General features: G+C 41.6%; 2 protein-coding genes across 3 annotated transcripts in view; both read right to left on the reverse strand.

Annotated features, from left to right (window-relative positions):
• The window catches only part of CYB5R4 (cytochrome b5 reductase 4), a 95,999-nt gene extending 77,926 nt beyond the window's left edge, over window positions 1-18,073 (reverse strand). For both annotated transcript variants that reach the window (XM_081529783.1, XM_081529782.1), the window contains exons 1-2: window positions 17,854-18,073; window positions 13,283-13,436 (exon numbers count right to left, since the gene is read on the reverse strand). In XM_081529783.1, coding sequence (XP_081385909.1) covers window positions 13,283-13,436; window positions 17,854-17,928 — 229 coding nt within the window. In that variant the 5' untranslated portion in view covers window positions 17,929-18,073. The remainder of the gene's footprint in view (window positions 1-13,282; window positions 13,437-17,853) is intronic.
• Window positions 18,074-20,271: 2,198 nt separating this feature from the next.
• RIPPLY2 (ripply transcriptional repressor 2) lies at window positions 20,272-24,168 on the reverse strand (the record flags this gene model as incomplete). Its single annotated transcript, XM_081530880.1, has 3 exons — window positions 20,272-20,419; window positions 23,669-23,733; window positions 24,061-24,168. Coding segments are annotated over 3 exons (321 nt in total), but the record flags the coding sequence as incomplete, so codon positions are not given.
• Between the last annotated feature and the right edge of the window lie 368 nt (window positions 24,169-24,536).

A 24,536-nucleotide genomic window follows, 5' to 3' on the forward strand; every position in this document is an offset into this window, starting at 1 on the left:
TAAAAGCACTCATTTGCCTCTCACACTCCTCAAATCTTTCTAATGACTACAAAGAATAAATAAGTCATAAAACCACAGAGGCACAGAAATTTGAAGAGGAGAAGACAACAATAAAATTTTGGAAGACTGACAAGCAACTGATAAGCAATAATATACATAGCAGAGTGAAGAAAGGTGAAATAAAGCCTATGTGTAAATTGGAGGGGAGCCAGGATGTGCAACAGAACCCCCAAAAGGTGCAGTAATCAGAAACCCCAGGTAGTTCTGAAAATGAGTGTGCAGGATGGTCTACAATTCAATATAAAAAGCAATATGATGCTTAAATCCTCTCCTGCATCCCATACAACCAAGTAACAAGCCCCTCCCTACCTACATCCACAGAAGTGTAGGCTTACTGCCTAGGGCAATGAGAGACAGCACCCTCAGGGTAACAGCACAGTTAGTGGAGGAGAGGCCTGAACTAAAAACAAGAAGTAAAAGTTCATGTGTCAAAATATTAACAAGATCCACCTCCTACCACCCATCACAGCATAACATTTGCAGATGACTGGAAAATTGTAGCCTAAAAGAAAACACTTAGACAAAGGAGGCAGGGGATCCCTGCCACTGTGCTTAGTTTCTCAGCTGTGTCTGACTGTTTGCAAACCTCATGGACTGTAGCCTGCCAGGCTCCTCTGTCCAAGGAGATTCTCCAGGCAAGAATACTGGAGTGGGTTGCCATGCCCTCCTCCAGGGGATCTTCCCAACCCAGGGATGGAACGCAGGTTTTCCACATTGCAGGCGGATTCTTTACCATCTAAGCCACCAGGGAAGCCCTTCCTGCCACTGCCCCCAGTCAATTCATAAAAAAATGTTCTGCCTGTACACATGGAACTTCCATTCAGCTTTCTGGGCCATCACTGTCACCATGAAGGGGCAGAACATTTGACCAAAGCCTCTAAAATTAAAATTAGTATCTTGGGACTTCCCTGATGGTTCAGTGGTTAAGAATCCACCTTTCAATGCAGGAGATTCGGGTTCAGTCCCTGGTTGGGGAACTAAGATCCCACGTGCCGCAGGGCAATTAAGCCTGTGCGCTTCAACTAGAGAAGCCCACGTGCCACGATGAAAACCCAGCACAGCCAAAATACACAAATAAACACACAGTTTGTAAAAAAAAAATTAGTATCTTCAGTACTTATTGTCAAGCTCTGCTGCACAATTTCTAAGGGGGGTAGGTGGAGACTAGAAATGAGACCAGCACTACCTCAGAGAAATGAGAACCAGGTAGCGACTGTCCTGAATATAACTTAGAAATTCAAACTCCACCAAACAACGTCAATGATGGCCAGCCCAATTAACAATAGGGCTAAAATAATCTAGTCCGGATGCCTTAGTCTGCCCAGGAAAACTGAAATGGAACGTAATAAAGGTCTCCAGCACTTCAGAAGGTCAACTGGCATAATTAACAAAGGTCATCTCATGTGACATTATTAGTACTAGGAAAAATAGTCCTGACATTTAACTAAAAGGAAACCAGCCTGTAAAAGTATTAAAAATTAACCAACAGTCTGAGCAGTCAGTTATACTGTTGAGTATTTTGGGAAAAAAAATCCACAAACTTTTCCTAGAAAGAATAATGACCGAATGTTATTAACAACAGTCACCTTTACTATTCTTAAACTGGATTTACACCATACACCAGTATTAAGCAAGGCATCCTAACTCTAAAGGATCAGTTTTCCAACCCCCTCTTTCCTATTCCATGTGATAATTTCCCTCTGTCTGTGCCTTAGGGCTACCAATGACAGTTACCCTAGCACTGAACTGCCCTGCTATTAAAAAAAAAGGCCAACTATGTCCTTATGCTTTGAGTTATTTCCTATTTTCCAAAACAAGCAAGCTGCAAAGATTAATTAAGATGTAATGATGTGGACTTCCCTGGTGGTGCAGTGGTTAGGACTCTAAATTCCACAGGATGACAAGCCCCTTTGAGGAAATGGGACACACAAACCACTTCTCATCACCTTTGACACAGCACAGCAAAGAGAGATGTTGCTGGGACTTCTCTGGTGGTCCAGTGGTTAAGACACTGCATTTCCACTGCAGAGTGTGTGGTTCGATCCCTGGTTGGGGAACTAAAGTCCCACATGCTGTGCAGCATAACCAAAATAGAAAAAGAAAAAAAAAAAAAAAGAAAGAAATGTTGCTATGAACAACCGAAATTTTAACAAACTCTTTTAGGGCCAAGTATGCCAATTTAGAACTCCAAGAGGCCCAGACACAAGGGGAATCTGCACCTATTCAATTCTTTTTTCATGGTCCTGTACCTCATGAGATGATCATGAAAAACAGTGTGAACAGGGCAGATTTGAGAAAGGCCCATAGGTGGTCCAGGTGCATGGTACCTGGGTCCAAGACTTGAGGCTAGAGCAGGAGAACCAAGACAAGCTCATCTACATTTTAGGCCTGCAAGAGCATAAGGTGATGATCAACTACTGGGGAAGGAGCAAGAAATTCACCCATGTCACAGATCAACCCTGACAGGTAGCAAAAGCAGTCTGCTGCTGGGTAAGGACAGTAAAGCCTCCCATATGCGAGTCCCTGCACTGACAGCAGGCAAAGGTTAGCTGCTGCTGGAAAGAGCAGGAAACACACATCCTCCTTTACTCTGCACCGACTTGAGGCAAATGCAAGCCAAACACTGGAGGAGGGATAGAAAGCCCACTCAGGCCAGATTCTACGCTGATATGAGCCAGACGTCTTTTAGCACTGGAAGACAGGCGGGGAAACTGCTCAACCCTCACACCCTCTGCCTGGCTCTCCTCCTCCTCCCCTACTGATACAAACCAAAGCTCAGCTGCCACAGACAAGAATCTGCCTGCATTCTAAATCCTGCACTGAGTCCGAGGCAGTGGGGAAGTGACAGAATCACTGAGAAAGCTCTGCCCTTGGGGCTCAGGTAACAGAACTGGCCTAAGACTGAGGTCCAAACAGGAAAACTGCAAAACTCCTTCCAGCACCTAAATCTTACATCAAACAACAAGTAAGAGCAGTCTGCCCCTGGGAGGGGGCAAGAATGTGGTGAGAGACCCTACACAAGTATATAGGGCAAGCTGTCAGCTAAGAGTGGTACAAGAGCAACTAAAAAAATCCTCCAACACTGAAGGCTTCACATCAAAAACAAGGTTGTACTAACCCACTGAAAGAGGAATTTGAAGTCAGTGGTACACCAATGGTAACGATAACCACCACCCCAAACTTAGCTCAACAAACTAGACTGACTCATCCTAATTACCAGAAAAGGTGTACCAGTTCTGAGTATAAATATCTAAGGTTCCACTCTTCATCTATAATCAACGTGTAACACTCAACCAAAAAATTACAAGAAACATTTTTCAAAATGATAAAAACCACTGTCAAGAGAGAAAAATAGCAACAGACTCACACTTAAACATGGTGCATATATTGGAACTTATCAGATAGAGACACTGAAATAACTTTTAATATATTAGAAGATCTAGTAGAAAATAAGGTTGACACTTAATAAATGTTCAGCACAGAGATGAAAGATGAATTCCTCTGAAGGGTCAATCAGCAGACTGGATACAGTAGAAGAAAGAATAAGTAAACTGGAAAGAATAAGTAAACTGGAAGAAAAGTCAACAGCAATGATTAAATTGAAACACAAAGAAAAAATGAGTGAAAAAATAGAATGATGCCTTTTAGAGCGGTGGGACAATACAGACTAACATATTTGCAACTGGAATCCCAAAAGAAGTAATGAGTAGAAGAAGTACTTGAAGAGATAATGGCCCCAAACTTCCCAAAATTAATTCAGAGAACTCCAAGTAGTTCCCTAGTGGCTCAGATGGTAAAGCGACTGCCTGCAATGCGGGAGACCTGGGTTCAATCCCTGGGTCAGGAAGATCCCCTGGAGAAGGAAATGGCAACCCACTCCAGTACTCTTGCCTGGAAAAATCCCACGGACGGAGGAGCCTGGTGGGCTACAGTTCATGGGGTTGCAAACAGTCTGACATGACTGAGCGACTTCACTGATTGATTGATCGAAGTAGAAAATATAAAAGGAAAACTACATCATATTAATAGTCAAACTGCTGAAAAACAAAGTAAAATTTTAAAGGCAGTCAGAGAATAAAGAAACCTTACATCCTACAGGAAAACCGGTAAGAATAACAACAGAGTTCTCATCTATGCAAACTAGAAGATTGTATGATATTTGTAAAGTGCTAAGGAAGATAAATGGCTGAACCTAGAATTTTACACCCAATGATAACACAACCCTAAAATGAAGGCAAAACAATGACACTGACAGATGAAGAAAAGCTGAGAATTTGTTGCCAGAAAACCTGTACTACAAGAAATGTGAAAGTCAGGTCTTTAAGGGAAATCTGGATCAACACAAAGAAATAAAAAGCACTGAAAATTGTAAAAATATGGGTAACTTTTTTCATTTTCTTAATTTCTCTCTTTTTTTAATTGGTTTATTTATCTATTTTTTAACTTTACAATATTGTATTTGTTTTGCCATACATTGACATGAAACCACCATGGGTGTACATGTTTTCCCCTTCCAGAACCCCCCTCCCACCTCCCTCCCCATCCCATCCCTCTGGGTCATCCTGGTGCACCAGCCCTGAGCACTTCGTATCATGCATCGAACCTGGACTGGCGATTCGTTTCACATGTGATAATTTACATGCTTCAATGCCATTCTCCCATGTCATCCCGCCCTCGCCCTCTCCCATCGAGTCCATAATACTGTTCTATTTATCTGTGTCTCTTTTGATATCTCGAATACAGGGTTATCTTTACTGATTAACTAAGTACCATATATATGTGTTAGCATACTGTTCTTAATCTCTTTCAAAGAAAAGTGACAGTCTAAGCAAAAACAGTAATATATTGCAAGATGTATAGAGTATGCAGAATAAATAAGAAGGATTAGACAAGACACAAGAGAAAGAAATGGAAGTATAACCTGTATACTCTTATACTATATGTAAAATGGTATAATACTGTTTGAAAGTAGACTGTAATCCATTAAAAATGAGTATCATAAACCCTTACTGTAATGACTAAAACAAAGATGACAAAAAGGTATAAAGAATAAGTTAACAGCAAAGATAAAATGGATTCATTAAAATATAATGATGACTATGTCAACAATGCGGGAGACCCGGGTTCAATCCCTGGGTCGGGAAGATCTCCTGGAGAAGGAAATGGCAACCCACTCCAGTATTCTTGCCTGGAAAATCCCACGGACTGAGAAGCCTGGTAGGCTACAGTCCATGGGGTCGCAAAGAGTTGGACACAACTGACTGACTCCACTTTCACTTTCATGTCAACAACAGATGATACCACTCTAATGGCAGAAAGCAAAGAGGAAGTAAAGAGCCTCTTGATGCGGGTGAAACGAGGAGAGTGAAAAAGCTGGCTTAAAACTTAATATTAAAAATCTAAGATCACAGCATCTGGTCCCTTCACTTCAAGGTCCCATCACTTCAAATAGAAGGGGAAAAAGTGGAAGCAGTGACAGATTTTCTCTTCTTGGGCTGTTAAATCACTGTGGATGGTGACTGCAGCCATGAAATTAGAAGACATTTGCTTTTTGAAAGGAAAGCAATGACAAACCTAGACAGTGTATTAAAAAGCAAAGACATCACTTTGCCAACAAAGGTCCGTATAGTCAAAGCTATGGTCTTCCCAGTAGTCATGTATGGATGTGAGAGCTGGACAGTAAGGAAGGTGGAGTGCCTAAGAATTGATGCTTTTGAACTATGGTGCTGGAGAAGACTCTTGAGTTCCCTGGGCTGCAAGGAGATCAAACCAGTCAATCCTAAAGAAAATCAACCCTGAACACTCACTGGAAGGGGTTTTGCTGAAGCTGAAGTTCCAATACTTTGCCCACCTGATGCAAAGAGCTGACTCACTGGAAAAGACTCTGGTACTGGGAAAGATCGAAGGCAAAAGGAGAAGAGGGCAGCAGAGAATGAGACGGTTGCATGGCACCACTGATTCAATGGACATGAACTTGGGCAAACTCCAGGAGATAGTGAGGGATAGGGAAGCCTCACATGGTGCAGTCCATGAGGTCACAAAAAGTCAAACACAACTTAGTTATTCAATAACAACAACAACAACATGTCAACAATGGTTGTGTCAGGACAGGTGAAGGATTTCTAGAGATCACTGCATCACCTTTACAACTGTTTTTTTTTTTTTCTTTAGTTTGAAACTTTTTCAAAATAAAAGATTTAACTGAAAACATTAATGACAAAAAATGGCCCTGAAGAAACCTCCAATATTTACTTAACCCCTGCCGAGTGCAAACCCTGCAAAAGAAAATATGAAGCTGTACAAGGAAAGATAACATATGAGTTCCATCAGGCTGCAGCTTACATTCTATGAGGCCCCAAAATGAATAACTGACAATGAGTATATATCAGAAAACTGTCTAGAAATAACAAAACTATTTTGATTAAGGAACTGATATATTTCCTAACTCCAAGAGCCAATCATCTGGAAATAGCAAAAATACAAGTCTCTCAACTGGTTACTCTTTTGTGAAATCATTAAAATATCCCTACCAAAGGTGGTTTAAAAGTTCTACACATGATTCAAAGGATACTTACTGAGCACTAACCATGAGCCATGCCCTGTACTCGATGCTAGGGGTAGGGAGAGAAACGGTACATTAATACCCTGAAACTCAATTTAAATTAAAAGAGAAATAGATGAAGTGTCCCAAAAGATAATATATTAGGTAGGTACAAAAGTAATTGAAGTTTTTGCATTGTTGAAATTTGCCATTTGATATTGGAATACATTCTAAATAAATACAGTTATGTTATATATAATTTTAATGCACATTTCTTGCTTTTATGTTTTTTTACTAATGACATTCCTTGCTATTTATTTTATATTTATTTTAGACTATAGAAATGATGTTAGACAAAAAGCAAATTTGAGTGATTTTCTTATTGGAGTTCAAAATGGGTCATAAAGCAGTGAAGACAACTTGCAACATCAACAATGCACGTGGCCCAGGAACTGCTAATGACCATTCTATGGTCATTCGGCATTTGAAGCAAACTGGAAAGGAAAAAAGTTCGATAAGTGGGTGCTTCATGAGCTGACCACAAATCAAGAAAATCACCATTTGAAAGTGCCATCTTCTCTTATTCAATGCAACAATAATTTATCAATCGGATTTTGATGTGCAACAAAAAGGTAACGACTGGCTCAGTAGCTGGACTGAGAAACTTCAAAGCACTTCCCAAAGCCAAACTTGAGCCAAGAAACGGTCATAGTCACTGTTTGGTGGTCTGCTGCTGGGTTGATCCACCACAGCTGTCTGAATCCTGGCAAAATCATTACATCTGAGAAGTATGCTCAGCAAATCGATGAGATGCACCGAAAACTGCAAAGTCTGCAGCCGGCATTGGTAAACAGAAAGGGCCCAATTCTTCTCAATGACAACGCCCAACGGCACGTCACACTACCGATGCTTTAAAAGTTGAACAAATTGGGCTATGAAGTTTTGCCTCATCTGCCATATTCACCTGACCTCTCACCAACGGACTACCACTTCTTCAAACATCACGACTTTTTGCAGGGAAGACGCTTCCACAACCAGCAGGATGCAGAAAATGCTTTCTAAAAGTCTGTCGAATCCTGAAGCACAAATTTTTATGCTACAGGATAAACAAACTTATTTCTTGTTGGCAAAAATGTGTTGACTGTAATGGTTCCTATTCTGATTAATAAAGAAGTGGTTGAGCTTAGTTATAATGACTTAAAATTCATGGTGAAGTGAAACTCACTCAGTCGTGTCTGACTCTGCAACCCCATGGACTGTAGCCTGCCAGGCTCCTCTGTCTATGGAATTCTCCAGGCCAGGATACTAGAGTGGGTAGATATTCCTTTCTCCAGGGGATCTTAACAACCCAGGGATCGAACCCAGGTCTCCCACATTTCAGGCAGATTCTTTACCATCTGAGCCACCAGGGAAGCCCAAAATTCATGGTGCAAAACCATAATTACATCTGCACCAACCTAACATGTTCTAACAGAGGTCCTGTATCAAATGCTGAGGAAGAAAGCCCAGGGGAAGAAGCAAAGTCCAAGAGAACCAGGCTAACAGGAGAAGACTGAAAGGAAGAAACTGTTGGGAGAACGAACTGTGTTTAAACAATGGTTAAACAACTGCCGGAGATCACAGAGGAGGCTGAAGAGAACTAACAGCAGCACATAAAGGGTCAACCTTAGAAAAGAGTGAGCCTTAGAAAGGAAGTTTTTGACTTTTTAACACAAGGGAGAGAAGAAAGAATACAGGTATCACTAACTTGAAGTTTTTCATATTCACAATGAATACCTACGTGTTGCACTGGGGCTTTTTAAAAAAATTTTATCTTGATTAATTTTTATTGGCGTATAGCTGCTTTACAATAGTGTTTTAGTTTCTACTGTACAGCAAAGTGAATCAGTTATATGTATACATACACACCTTTTTTTTTCCCTCACACAGTCACACCATCCAGATTTTGCACATGCTTTTTCCGGAACCTATAATATTGTTCCCTTTCCTCTTTGTCTGGTTAACACCCATTTATCTTTCATCTCTGCTCAGTCTTCCACAATCTTCACACTTAGCACAGCAGACCTCCCTTCACAATACTCCTCAGTCTTGGTTAACACTTCGTGTTCTGCACTAGATTATAAATTTCGTAACAGCAGGGGCCAACTCTGTTCTAAATTTCTAGGTCACTACCCAGGACCTGGTACAGTGCATGACACATAGGAGATCCCAAGAACTATTGCTGAAATGAGTGAACCAACACACAGAAAGAGAAAGGTAAGCCTCTATAAAACATAGTCTCTAAGTTTTATGAGTGACAACTACACACAAGGTCACACAAAAAAGTAAAAGCTATACTTCACTAAATTTCGAAAAATAAAAATAGTCTCAGTCTTTGTTCAGGTTTTTCAGTAATATCTTAAGGAAAAACTTGTATGACTTTCAAATAGTAATATTATTTAGCACAAGAGAAGAGCTGCTACAAGTAATAGGCACTTCACTGTAATTTCATGATGAATTAGTTCACGAATGGCACTCACAAGTGGGTTACGGCGCAAAGGCTAAGCCAGGATCCAATCTAGAGTTGAATATGATAAAACAGGAAGCAGTGCAATGTAGTTTAAGCATAACAGTTTAGAATCAAGTTGCCTAGGTTAAAATAGTGGCTCCATTCTCATCAGCTATGACTTTAGCAAGGTACTCTACTTTCTGCAGCGGCATTAACTCCAGCACCCACTCCACTTCCAGCAATAGCATCACTTTTTGTTCAAGGAGTCATATCCTCTCTGACACTTCAGTCTGGCCCCTCCTTAGGCTACAGGATGAACTTGTAACCTAGGTTTAAGTGATTAAGTTACACCGTTTCGCCCTAAATAGAACCACTATTCTAGCAATGAGAACATGATCAAAACTGTGCTGATCAGAGCCAACCCCCCAAATTTTCTGTTAGTTACTAGATAAAAGGGGTAGAAATCTTTCCTGATGCCTCAATGGGTAAAGAATCCGCCTGCAATGCAGGAGACACAAGAGATGTGGGTTTGATCCCTTGGTCAGGAAGATCCCCTGAAAGAGGAAATGGCAACCTCCTCCAGTAATCTCGCCTGGGAAATCCCATGGACAGAGGAGCCTGGTGGGCTACAGTCCATGGGGTCCATATGAGTCAGTTAGGACTGAGCGTGTAATCCAATATCCTGGAGAAGGGAATGGCTACTCACTCCAGTATTCTTGCCTGGAGAATTCCCTGGACAGAGGAGCCTGGTGGGCTATAGTCCACGGCGTTGCAAAGAGTCAGACACGACTGAGTGACTAACACTACACTACTGCAGATATTAAATATTACATACTAAAGTATATATTTTCCATAGAGACATTTTATGTCGGCCGATCAAGCTGAAATTTGAACTGATATAAAAATGGTGTAATTGTTAGAAAATGAAGAATACTTTAAAAAGGGGGAAAAAAAATTTATACCATGATCCATGCTTCTCTGTGGTACAGCTTTGATTAAAACTTGTGTCCAAACACTATTTCTGACCTACGAAGCTAGATCTGGCATACATTTCCTTTAAGAAGGTATCATTAATATTTCAAATTAGAACAATTAAGAAGAAAAAGACAATTACACTTAGTCCTGTGCTTTCTTCTACTTTCCTAGACGACTGTGTCAGAAATTACCAGTAATCTGTCTGTCTCACATTCATTCTACTTTGTTGCCTTTGACAACATCCTGGGTTATCTATTACCTCCTGAACTTTGGTACGAGCTAAAAACTTTCCTAGTCTCATGTTAATTCACTATACCCACCACCAGACTGATCTTTCCAAAGCCATCTCTGATCATACTGTTCCCACATTCAAACATCTTCAATAGTTCACACTGCTATCAAAATTAAGAACACATTTCTCAGTTTGGTTTTCAAGGTCCTCCACAATCTTCCCTAACATGTCTTTATAGTCTCCTTTCTTATAATTCTCTTAACAGGTAGACTAAGCTCCAGAACACACCTCCAGCTTTTCTGTGTCTACACCCTTAGATATGCATTTCCCTCCACTTGGGTGCGCTTCTGCCTCACTCCCCATTGAAATCCTGAACACAGTTTCAAGGCTTATCTCTATCACAAAAGCGGCTCTGATTTTCTTAACCCATGTCTCCCCTCCCTGAAATCTGATCTCCCTTTCCTTACAGCCCTTCATAGGGCACTTCTCTGAGTCTTGTCCAACAGTCGTCTACTTTCTCCTGCTAGAGTGGAGGATTCCAGGGCAGTGCCTCAATCAACTGCTTCTTTATTAAAATTAAAAACCAAACTCTGTCAACAGGAAAAAAAAAAGGCATCGTACTTGGCAATCGGGGGAGAAGTCTTACTAATAGGGTAGAATACACTCTTCAATAGAAACTTTAAAAGAATTTAACCTTAAATCAATGGAAGAGTGTCCCACTCACTGGAAGAGTGTCAGCCATTCAAATCACTGAGGGAGATATGTAGCTGGGAATGACATGTATTATGTTGCAAACATAGCAACCATTTCCTGGTCTCCATCAATATATCAAATGAATAATAAAGTATGACTGTACTATAACAATGACTCATTTATTTAACAGCATTAGGATGTGAAGGGTTCACATGAGAGACTTTTCCGGAAAAGTGACTTCCTACTGCTGAAACAGGTCAGACATGCCTGTGGCATGGACCAACTGAGAGATGCTCATGGAAAACTGACCTCCACTTCACGGAGGCCAGCAGAAGACACTCAGGCAGAATGGGGCGGCACCTGCTGCCAGTGCCCTGCACTGGTAAATGGGTCTACAGCACAGACAGAGGCAAGAAGGGTATTAGAAACAGTTTATCTCCCTGAGAAACTTCGCAAAGAGCATCTCTCTTGGGACAAGCTATCCCAGCTCCTGCTGGAAGATTCCATACCCTCTGCTGCTGGAAAACATTCCGCACACTAATTCCATCTGTAATGAGCTGACTTGTGTATCCCTCAAACTCAGATGTTAAAGTCTTGCAATACTTCAGAACATGACCTTATGTGGATACGGGGTCAACGCAGATGTAATCAGGTGAGGTCATAATAGAATCAGGCAGGCTCCTCTCCAATATGACTGGCGTCCTTATAAAAACAGCAAATCTGGACACCGACAAGCACACAGGAGGAAAGTCACAGAAAGATGAAGTCAGAGATCAGGGTGATTTTCCAACAAGCCAAGCAACTCCCAAGACTGCCAGTAAACCACCAGAAGAGAGGCGACAGGCATGGGACAGATTCTTCTTCCAGCCCAAAGAGAGCCTGATCTCAAAGTTTAGCCTTCAGAACTAGGAGATAATAAATTTCTGTGGTTCAAGTCACTCAGTTTGTTATATTTTGCCTGGACCTACTTAGCAAACTAATAGGGCTATTGGTGTCTTTCCATTTATCTTATCCCTGATTGACTGTGACAACCACACACCTATTCAAGTAACCAAATTTCTTGAAAATGATAGGTGTTGCACTAGTTCAACAAACAAAGGGATGACCTCAATGTGCCAAGCACTGAAGACAGGGCAGGTAACTGACATGGTCTCTGCCCTCATATGGGTGACAGCGTTATCAGGATAACTAACAACAAATGGCTTCCCTGGTGGCTCAGATAGTAAAGAATCTGCCCACAATATGAGAGACCCAGGTTCAATCCCTGGGTTGGGAAAACACCCTAGAGAAGGGAATGGCAACCCATTCCAGTATTCTTGCCTGGAGAATTCCATGGACAGAGGAGCCTGGTAGACTACAGACCATGGGGTCACAAAGAGTTGGACACGACTGAGTGAGTGACACACACACACAACAAATCAAAATTATACAATGATAAAATTACAATAGCAATAACAGCAATAAGTGATGCATTTTCTTTCTTCTTTAAACTGAGGATAGCAAATATACTGAACTCTTTCTGGATGACTCAAGGACTCTGTGGAGACCCAGCGTATAGCTGTAAGCCCTTCATTATTTTTGCTTCCCTCCCCATGCCAGCTTGGCAGACACCATGAAATCTACTTCCATCAGCTACTGTTCTACTTCTCTGCTCACTCTCAAAAGCTTCATTCCCGTTTTTCTATAATATCTTATGGAAAAATCTGAATGAACTTTTTGGCCAACTCAGCATTTCCAGCTTAGTACTTGTAATTTGTTGTGGGCTAGGAAAATCAGGTAACTAATATTGCTAACAAACATGGATTAAGTAATGAAAATTGCTACAAATGAGAAAAGATCCTGCTTTAATGTGGGCTTTCTGATTTACTTTAGACTCTCAGAGATACTTTTTTCCTATGGAATTCTGTTGTAAGACACAAAGGTAGAACATTACTGCATTTAAACTAGATGTTGTTGAATAATTTAATTACTTTGTGTTATATTATCTGTCAAACCCTTGTTTTCTTTCAAAGGGAATACAGTACAGGGATACTGTATGAACAGTGATTTAGAGAGAAATACTGTTCAAATTCAGAATTAAAGAATTTATTTATTGTCCAGTGTAAGACATGTTTTTTACTAACTGCAAATGTTTGTTACTAACTGAAAATTGTGTTTACAATTACTAACGGCAACTAATATGTTTGTTACTAACTGTGAATCATATTACCAAGTAACAGGGCCAAGAGGTGTATAGCATTACAACTGGAAAGCCTGCCGAAACATTCTGCAGTACATAGTAAATTCCACCTACCTCTTATGCATATCCAACAGTCATCTTTTTTGTTGTGTTTTTTAAGTTCTTCGTCAGTTACTTCAATTAATCTGCCTTTTAATCCCGTTAGGTCCTTTCCACTTTTGGTCAGTCGAATCCAATCCATGAGACTTCTGCCCTGTTTCAGAGGGACCTCAAGAAGGAAAAGGGAAGAATTCAATGTGGCTTCTTCAAGTCAGCTGAATTTCCTTCCCCCTCCTGCTGCTTGTCCTCAGGACACTTCATTACTCTGATTCCCACTCAAAAAGATAAGAAAACAAATCTAAAAATTCTAAAAATCTTCTTCCATCTTTAGGAGGGTGTATTAGAATTACAAATGGAACATTAACACCTGGGCCATGAGATGGGGTTTAGAAATTCTGGACACAAATGTCGATCTAATGAAATCACAGTCCAAGGGTAGTACTGAACCAAGAGTCAGAAGAAAAGTTTTGGTCCTGGCTCTATCACTAATATGTTATAGCTGCTTACTAACCTGGACCAACATTTTTTTGCCTTAAAAAATCAAATGAGATTTGATAGAAGAAAATAGAAACAATTGGCTAAAGCTGACTTTCTGGACTTTCAACATACATAGAATATTAGAACTCACATGAGTTAGAAAGATGCTTTCTAAGAATCCATCCACTGAGAAACAAAGGTTATCAAGTAATAGAAAATAATAAAACTGCCACACTCTTGGGAAGGGGTTGGCAAAACGGCCTGTGCCTGTTTCTGTGTAGCCCTTGAGCCAGGAAAAATTTCTACACGTGGTGGTGGTGGTGGTGGTAAAGAGATTGAGTCCTTATGACATCCTCAAAGCCTAAAATATTTATTATCTGGCCTTGTCCACGAAACTTTGCCTACACCTGTTCAGAGGGTCTAATAACAAGATGTTTGGGATTTTGCAGGGTTTTAATACAAAATACATTTTCAAGGCTTTTAGATAAGGGGTATTATTATGTCATTAGTATCTTAACCAGTTAAGATACTCTAGTGGAAATTTTTCCACACATCTAACCTGTATAACTAGTATGTAACATAGTACCAGATAACTGTTTAATGTAAAAGCAGTCACATTATTTGAGGAAGCTTATTGCTATAGACTGAATGTTTGTATCCCCCTACCAAATTAGGTTGAAATGCTAATCCTCAATGTGCTGGTACTAGGAAGTGGCACCTTCGGTGGGTGATGAGGTTGTTGGGATTAAGGCCCTTATAAAAGAGGCCATATACAGAGCTCCCTCGCCTCTTCCACCAAGTAAGGACACTGAAAAGATGGCTACAAACCAGGAATCAGGCTTTCACCAGACACAAAACTGGCCAGTTTTGGACTGATCTTGGAATTCCCAGTCATGATGAGGCAGGAGGTAGATGGGCCCCCCCAGGGTAAAGTCATTGAAGATTCATTCCCGGTGGACCAAAACTCCAAGACTAGAAAAGCTGGACAACTGAGAGAGGAGATCTTCCTGACTACATCTGTGCAGAAAGGCTCCTTGGAAGTCAAAAGGGGACTGATGCCAACTGATGCTCTTTACCCATAGGCTCATTGTCCATCTTGGCTAAAAGACATGTGCACACACATGGGAGGATTCTGAGATGTACCAAATACAGACGCTGAACCAGGGAAATCAAAATGACTGGCCAAAGGAAACCCAGAAGATATGCCCCATGTAAGTAATTCAAACTGCCATGAGGGTACAACTCAGCAACTCTCTCTTAGTCTGCCTGTGTGTCTATCCACATGAACTGTACTCTTTTTCCTCCCAGTAAATACTTTACTTGTTTCACCACTTTCTGTCTTTGTGGGAATTCTTTTTCTGCAAAACCTAAGGTCCAGGGCTTTGTCACTGACCGCTAGTCTATTGGCTAGGATTCGGTGGTCTCACCACCACAACTCAAACTTTGGCCAGGACCTGAAGCCCTGCTTCAAGCTGCTACAGGTCGAGGTGACCTGAGATCAATTAGAAGTGTGAGAAATAAGTTTCTGTTGTCTATGAGGCACCTATGGTATTCTGTTAGAGAAGCCCAAAGGGACTAAAATGCTTACATATCTCAATTCCCTAAATCATATCTATTTTAGATATTCAATTGTCCTCAAAATAGCCAGGTTAATAGGTCTGTGGTGCCTTGCCAACTTCACATTCCTTCTTACTAATCCTCATCATCCCATCCTTACCATCACTAACTACAACTCTCTAGGTCTCTTGGTCTTCATAAATGAAGTATGAGAACACGTATGATTTTTCTTGCTGCTGCTGCTGCTAAGTTGCTTCAGTTGTGTCAGACTCTGTGCAACCCCATAGATGGCAGCCTACCAGGCTCCCCCGTCCCTGGGATTCTCCAGGCAAGAACACTGGAGTGGGTTGCCATTTCCTTCCTATCCCAAACCAAAATCACTTCTCTTTCACCATTCCACACCTGCAGGGTAATTAAAAGTAATCTTTTGGAAATGCAGATCTAATCCAGGGCCCTGCCTCCTGCAGTGGCTCCTCATATTTCTTATAATGTTTCTAAATTCCCTAGAGAGGTTGACCAGGCCCTTCATAATCTGGTCAGGGTTGACTTCACTAGCTCCATGTCTGAACTTTTGTCCCTTCCCATTCTACGCTTTGCAAGTGTGAGTGTTCAGTCAGTCTCCTCCCACTCTTTGCAACCCCATGGACTGTAGCCCGCCAAGGTTCTCTGTCCATGGCATTTCCCAGGGAAGAATACTGGAGTGTCTTGTCATTACCTCCATCGGGGGATTTTCCCAACCCAGGGATCCAACCAGAGTCTCCTGCGTCTTCTGCATTGGCAGGCAGATTCTTTACCACTAAGCCACCTGGGAAGCCATTCTATACTGGCCTCCCTGTCGTCGCTCACCATCTCCCAGAGTTTGCCCAAGTTCACATCCATTGCATCAGTGATGCCATCCAACCACCTCATCCTCTGTCACCCTCTTCTCCTCTGCCTGCTTGATGCCCTGCAAATAAAAGCTATTCTTTCCTCCACCACAACCCAGTGTCAGTGGACTGGCTTTGCTGCATGTCAGGCAAGTGAACCCAAGTTCAGTTCAGCAACAATTTCACAAAGGGGAAAAAAAAAAAACCCCAAAAATCAGTCTGAGTGTGAACTGCACACTAATCTTATTTTACTCACTTTCTGGGCCCAAACACTCACCTGTGACATCACTACCATTTCCTTTAAATGATACTGAGAACATGGCTGGTAGTTTTAAAGGAGAAGGGCAGCAACTCTCATATTCTAATTCAGAGGCTCCTTCTTTGCAAAGTTCTATTATTTAGCCAAGCATTTAAGGAGAGAAACAGGTCAAACCCCAAGGAGAGGACAAGTGATTGGATGGTTGGCTGATACACGGAGCAATAAAAGTCACCATCAGAGTCACACCATATGAAGCCTCTTTCAAGGCAGCATTTCTTAACCTCAGTTTCCTTTGCTGTGAAATGGCGATAACAAAAGCACCCACTTCACAGGATCACTGGAAAGATTACACAAGTTAATACATGTAAAACACTCAGGCTGTCAGTAAGCACTTAATCAATTTCAGCTATATTATTATAGTTGGGGTTATAGACTTCTGAAAAGCTAATGAAAGCTACAGATCTCTGAACCCACAATTCTGACCTAGGGTCAAGCTCCAGGTCCATGTGGAGAAAAAAAAGTTGATGAAGTCCCCAAATAATGTTAATGCTAAAGACTCAAGAGTCCAGAAATGAAGAAAGGAATGGCCCGATCAGGTGGAAGTTTTGAAAACAAAACATGAAGATGTGGTTATTGATTGAGGAACTAACTAACAACAGGAGGAAGCAACATTCATGTTGTAATGCACATGGGAGACAATTTCATTAAATTCTGCAAATATAAAACACATTTGCATCCCACCTGTTGGTAACAGTAACTATGTTCAACAAAAACTTAAAGAGTATTATATTAGCTTCAAAATTAACAAGAGATATCAGTAGAAAAGACAGTGATAAAACAATCAAGTACCAGAGGAAGAGAGAAAGGCAGTGTGACTTGGAGAAGTGTCCCTAAACCTAACCGGAGGTTTGTATATAGAAATGTGTTCTCTCTTCTCCGATCTTCCCTAGCTCCTGGAGTCCCCACCCTTGGCGGGATAAACAATGGTCACTGTTGCTATTGCCCAGTCTTTCCCCTCTTCTAGGGAACCCAGATCGCTCACAACTCCTTCGGAAAGTGAACAAAAGAACGGAGAGCAGGTTATGTTGAAGGAAGGAAGCCAATACACAGTACCTACAATATGGGAAGCACAGAGCCTGGCACTACCTTATACCTGAATCTGATTAGTGGGAAAAAGAGTTGGAAGAAGGGAATTGACGGAAGGGGTTAAAGGGATGGGAAAGAAAAGGGGCCAGCTGGTGAGAGATGGAGGTTAAGAGAGTTCCAGGACTGGAGAACGCATGGGATCTGAAAGAGATCGCCAGCAAGGGTAGGAAGGAATGAAAGCCAGAGGTGGGGACAGGAGGTGGGAGAGGGTACGTAAGGAGAGAACAGACTGTGCCGGAGCCTGAGATGCCGGCGGGAAGAGAGGACGGCAGCGCGCTTACCTTGCTACGCCCCCCGGAGGCGACGCGCTGCTGCGAGCTGGGGCCCGGGAAAGACTGGGAAGGGACGTTCAGCATCCTGGACCCCTGGCCCGGGCCTTGCCCGGGGTCCGCCGTCCGACTTGACAGCTCAGCTCAGCTCAACGCCTGTGGAGTAACACCTCCCGCTCCGGCTCCAAGGCCGGGCAGAGGCCAAGCCCCCGACCCACTTCCGGGGTCGCCCGGGGTGAGGCACGCTATGACGCAGCACGTCGAAGCCGCGTGGGGCGGAGCCAACGGGGCGAATGGAGAGCGGGCAGGGGTGGAACCAGTGCAAACTACGCATGCCCCATTCGTCCTGCACCCTGAATTTCAGCACTGCGAGTAGGTGACAGCTATTCCGTGGAAAGATTAAAGAGTGAAACTGTTGCTAAGCCTTGGTGCTGACCGAATCTGAGAATAAATTTTTAGAGATGGCTGTAAACCCAGAACACAACTGTCTCTCCATTGTTAAAGCACTGCCATCACACTGCTTGAAATATGGAATAAATATAACACTATTAAGGCATTTTGATTTGCCAGAAACTCTCTTTTAAGGCACCAATCTGTACAGAAAAGAGAACCTTTAAGAGCTGAGATGTCAAATGCAAACAGGCACTCCTGTGAGGTGCAGAGAACACTTAACCTTTAAGAACTCTCGCTAATGACTAGTGAACGAATTGAGGAGGTTAGTCAAGTCTCGCTCTGCTCCATTCACCCACTCACAAGGTCTTCCTCCTCACCTAACTTCCTCTCTTTCTTGAAAGATAGAGCGAAATGTAGACTAATGCAGCTCACCCCCAAATGTTGTGTTGCACAGTTAGCCAAGTTTAAGAGTCAGATAGGTTTAATTTGGATGCCATCCCTGGGTCTCAGTGCCTCATTTTGCATTTACATAATGGGTTTAGGTCTTAGTAACGATTAAGTGAGATGTCTGGCTAACGGTAGGCACTCAATAAATGTGACTGTGGCTCTTAATACTGTTCCAACATATTAATAATAGCAGCACAAATACTGTGCAGGCAAACACCAGTCTCTAACGCTCAAGGTCCATGTTGGTGATTTGGTGGGGTTTTGCATATCTCTTGGGGAACACATACATTCTGAGATTAGAATCCAGTGAAAGGAAAGTTTTCAAGAGAAGAAATATAGTTCTAAGTCACTCTCTCTATCCTCTTTCCATAGCTAATTTTTCCTGACTCTGAAACATGGTTTGAACTTGTTCTATTTCAATTGTCTTGTTCTTAAAGTGCCTGTAAATCAATGTTTGTAGTATCTTTCCAATTAGAAGGAAAAGTGTGTGAATGTATGTAGCCATTCAAGTAAGGGGCATTTCTTAGCTAAGCAATGGAAATGCTTGTATTTCAGCTACTTGTAATTGAAAAGATTGTATTTGAGCTAAAAGAATTTCATGATAATTACTATGTTACCTCTACCATGCAAAGTGCTCCTGTTTTCTCTTTCATTAAAAAAGGATGTATTCTTTTATAAATCTTTTTTTAAAGCTAATCACTAATAATTTATTTCACTTCCCAGGAGAAAATCTTTTACATGAGAATATAGGACCTGGGAACCAGAGCAATGGAAGATGATATTATTGGAGAATGTTTCCTATCTGCCAAATTTCTTAGCTCCCTTGTGGACTGAAATGAAAAAACAATTATCAAATTCTGGCATTTTGTCTCTCCCTTTTTAGACTCCATTTAAGTTAGAGGTTTTGTTTTAACTCTGGGGATCCCTCAGTGTGGTGCCATAAGTACTAAACACCCATGCTATTTTACTGCTGAATTTAAGGGCAGCAGAAAAGTATTAAAGTGAGAATAACTTGACTCACCATTCATTAAAATTGCTAAAATTTAATAGTCCTAACATTGATTCCCAATCTTAATTATAGACAATGATTTACAATCTTTTTCACCATCTGCTAGCTAACACGTAATAGTAACATGTGATTGATAACATAAGGTGATTTTCCTCATTACCTAATAAGATATACTCATCTGTAACTACAACATCTAATGGGAATCAGTAGGAAATACCAGATGTTACCAAACTCAGTCTTGAAAATTAAATATTGTTATTCTTTGAAAAGTCATACATAAATGTTTTCAAAATTATAAACAAAGATAAATTTGTAATTTGATGAAGTGATCCAAATTATCTTTTGTAAGCTCCAAATGTTTACAATAAAATCAGGACACTTGTAAACAGAACCTATTTTTAAATTCCAACATTGAATTATAGTGTAGGGATAAAAAAGGCCAAACTACCATAGTAATTACTAAATATTCATTTTATTAATAATTTATATACAAATAAATTAATTTTTAAAGGATTATGATACATTTGTACACTAATCTAATTTGTACCTACAAGCTTTGAATGTCATCAAAAGTAATCAGGTTAATTTTCACAGATCAGCTCCTCAGTTTCGTCTTCACTATCAGAATCTTCATAAAATGAAATTGTGGCTTGAATTGGAAAATTTTTCAGAAGAGCTTCTGCTTCTTGATATAAGTAATCATAACACTTTGATTTTGGCCAAAATAGTCTGAAAGAAGCAGACAACATAATATGCTTTATTTTTTTTTCCACATTCAGAATCTTTGTTCTCATGAAATGCTCAAATTTCAAGAGCTCCATATATTTATCAACTGATTTATGCTTTAAATAGAGTTTAAAGTGCTGGTATTACAGCTTTCATGAAGTCTATTTGATAAAGTATCAATAATTGATTCATTGTTTTAAATCTTTATCCAAGTTATAAGAACTTAAGATCAATATTTAGATAGCTTACTTCAGGCATAAGGGATATACTTACTCTTACAAAATACAGAAGAAGTTTTATCTTCCAATTTCCAAATTCCTTTGGGGAAAAAATGAATCCTACCATGACATTAAATATTGGGATGATAACAACTTTATAAAGATGACAAAATAGTACGCACCTTACACAAAGGCAGAAATTACCTAGCATCTTGTTTGACACTCAAACTTAGTTCTTAGATACAGATGGAACCAAAGCAAGTTTAGAAACATACAAAAAGCAACTTTTTCAAAAGGCTATCTCTGACCCCAACCTTGATCCCATCTCTCTCCCTTTTCCCCACCCAATTAAATTTGCAAACACTATATTAAGATATTGAAAATAATACTGATTTTGTACAAATAATTTGCATGTAAATGTGATTATCTTAAAATTTAAAATTTACAACAAATATTAATCTTACCATTTGATCTTCTATTATTTTTCATTCAAGGGAAATAAAAAGACAAAGTTGCACCACCAACTAGAGTGCATGGTATTTTAGTGTACAATAAAGAACCTCATGTGCCCAAATCAGATTGATTCTAACAAAAAGAATGTTTCATTATGTTCAGTATGTTCCATTTTAAAAAGAAAAAAACATAGGCAATGTAGTTGATAAATGTTTCTAGCCAAACAGTTAAGTTTATAAATTGGGTGCCTAAATAAGCAACATCAGTAATTCAGTCATTCTATAAATATTTTAGTAATCTCTTATGCCAAACATAACTCATAATTCAAAGACAGATAAATCATGTTCCCTATCTTCAAGAAGTTGATAATTGAGTAAAAAGAATCAGAAACACACAATACTATACAAGACAAAACTTAAAGAGAAATACAAAGCAACTGCTACAGTAGTTCAGAAAAGAAATTGCTCCTAAAAAATGCAATTGATTTTCTAACGTGTAAAACTGTCAAACCCAAAGAATGTTGTTTAATTATTATCATACTCTGTCACCCCAGAATCTCTCACTGGCCATTTTACTTACAGGATTCTTTACACTTTGCTGACTTCTTCCCTGTTCTGAGTGATTCTTCCCAGTCATGTTTGTGCACCTCTCTTTCTCTGTAGACAGGTTAGATGCTGGCCTTCCCTCAGCATTTTATCAAGAATGATCATCTTTCCTCTTTCACTCCTCCAGATGACCTGACCCACTGCCATGATTCCCTTAACTGTTTATTTACCAAAGCCTCCCAAGTCTGTATTTCCACTTAAGAACTAGACTCTGGACCACTGACCTGTATATGCAGCTCTTTACTGGACAGATCTATTTGGAGGCCCCACATGCACATGAAATATGACAAATGGGAAATCTGACATGCTATCTTGTTCCCGTTATTTTTTAAGCCTTAATTTCCATTTCATTTAGTATTAGCATTCACCTGGTCATCAGCCACCAACCTGGGAACTATTCTGTCTTTTTACTTCTATTTACCTACCATATCCAATACATCATAAGCCTAAGCCTAATCTACTCTGTCAACTAACCATTCCCCAAGTTCACCCAGTTCCATCAATGCCTTAATTGCAATAACTTCCAGTTTCACTTTTGATGTTCTAACTAAGGCTATATACGATTTCCTTACTGATTTTTCTGAAGCATAAATCTGATCACATTAATATTTTAATTAAAACCCTTTGAGTAACCCCCAATACCACCTACAGAATGAAGTCCATAAGTTCCCAATGCTGTACACAGGATCAGGACAAAAGTCTTGTACCAAGGTGTACAAGATCTGGCTCTGGCTTCCCTGCTGGAGTGACTACAGCTCCACACACTCAAATGCCAGTTCCTTGATGCTCCCAGAAGGAACTGTGCTACTCTTTTTCCTCTCAATGTCTTCTGCCCCACCCCTCAGGTTCTCCACTGGGTTAACCTCAAGACTCAGCCAGGTAATCACATCTATGACACACTTCCCTGACCCTTTCCCACCTCCCCACCCCCCTAGCTAGTCATAAAATTGACCAAAGTAAACCATTACAACACTTCCAAAGGGCTGTGATTATTTTTTCCTGTGTTCTTCACTAGTGCTAGCAAAGGGTAGGAAATTAATCAACACTAATTGACTACTATGGTCTTCCCCGGTGGCTCAGATGGTAAAGAATCTGCCTGCAATGCAGGACACTCGGTTGGATTTCTGGGTCAGGAAGATCCGCTGGAAAAGGGAATGGCTACCCACTCCAGTATTCTTGCCTGGAGAATTCCATAGACAGAAGAGTCTGGCAGGCTACAGTCTATGGGATTGCAAACAGTCGGACACAACTGAGTGACTAACACTTATTGACTACTACGTGCTATTATAAACACATGAACATTCTACAAACTTTACACAGCTCTTCATTTAACAGCTCTCTAAAGCAGGCAATGAAGACTTAAGCTTTCACCTGATTAAAAGCTACTAATCATCTTGCAGGAAGACTGACTTCCTGTGGCTAGGAACAGCAAACTAGCTCTTAATTGTTAGGTCAAATAACTTTCGATCCCTTTTACGGTCCTTAGTAATCTTTCGGATTTTCATTACGTTTCCATTTTCTCTTCCGTCTCAAGTTCTATTTGTTGATTTGTTCGGTTTGCTGTAAACCTCAATTGCGAACACCATTCTTGATTCTGGTTTGCAAGAGAGCAAGAATATTTCCACTCAGCCTGCTGTGAAGCCAGTTTCACTCAAACCCTTTGGCATTAAAAAGAAATTGTTTCGCAGGCACAAGACGTCATCTTTCTACTTTTACTAATACTACCCGCCTTCCCTCTTCATAATAAATATTTTAAAGCGCTTACTGAGTGGGCACCGATTAACCGTTCTTTCAGGTGAGAGCGTGAACGCCTACATTTTTCAACTCCATGAGCAAAGGACCTCTGGGACTAGGAAGATAAACCTTGAAGGAAGATTTTTCCAAGAGAGAAAAACTTCGGGATCAGCTGCTGAGCAGGGCTGTGCGAGACCCTTCCCTGGAGCTGCTGGAGCCCTTCGATGAGGCCTGTCACTCACCTGACTGGGTGTCTGTATTGGGAAAGCTTTCCTGAGGCGTCCGTTATTCCGGGGCCATCTGGCATCTGAGGGGGTGTAAGGAAACGGATCGCAGTTATCACTCACCCTTTTCTAAAAAACTGCAAACCCGGGCGACCAAGCGTTCCTCCCGTCTGCAGGGAATGTGACCCCGGGGGCTCAGAAGCCTCGCTCCCGGCTCGATCCTCGCGTCCCGCGAGCGGCGGACGCACTCACCGCACAGCACAGACAAGGCCACCGGTAGGGCCACCTGCGGGCGCGATATCACGCCAGGGGCAGGCCAGGCGCGCGTCTCCGCCAGGTCCCGCGTCCCCTGCGCGGGTCGATCAACGGCGCCCCCGGGAGGCGCGGCCCGCCACGCGCGGCTCACTCACCGCCTCCACGGCGTGGTGCGGCGCCTCCTGCTCCTTCTCTCCTCCGTCTTCAATCCACGGTCTCCAGAAGCCTGCGGATCTGCGAGGTGGGGAGCACAAGGAGCGCAGAGAAGATGCGAACCTAGACCCAGGAGCCCTGACCGCAGCGGAGCCAGGGCGGGGAGGGTGTGGGGCTGGGAGAGCCGAGGGGAGGAGCCGGGGAGGCGCAGGCGGGAGGGATGCAGAGGGGTAAGCGTGAGGCGGGGCCAAGGCGCTGTACCCGGAGTCCGCGCCCCTGTGCTGCATCGGAAGATCGGGAGCTGGCGGCGGACGACAGAGGTACTGGCACTGGCCGCTTCGGGTCTCCGTACATTCCGCGATCTCCATGGACAGGCTGGCCCCTGGCACCCACCTGGCCCGAACCCAGAGCTTTATATAGCCCCCGGGGCCCGCAGCATCTTTACACGCTCGCTCCCTCTCTCCCCTGCTGGCGGAGT

Source organism: Giraffa tippelskirchi, chromosome 9 (assembly GCF_054371585.1).
Source record: "Giraffa tippelskirchi isolate mGirTip1 chromosome 9, T2T-mGirTip1v1.2.pri, whole genome shotgun sequence".
NCBI lineage: Eukaryota > Metazoa > Chordata > Mammalia > Artiodactyla > Giraffidae > Giraffa > Giraffa tippelskirchi.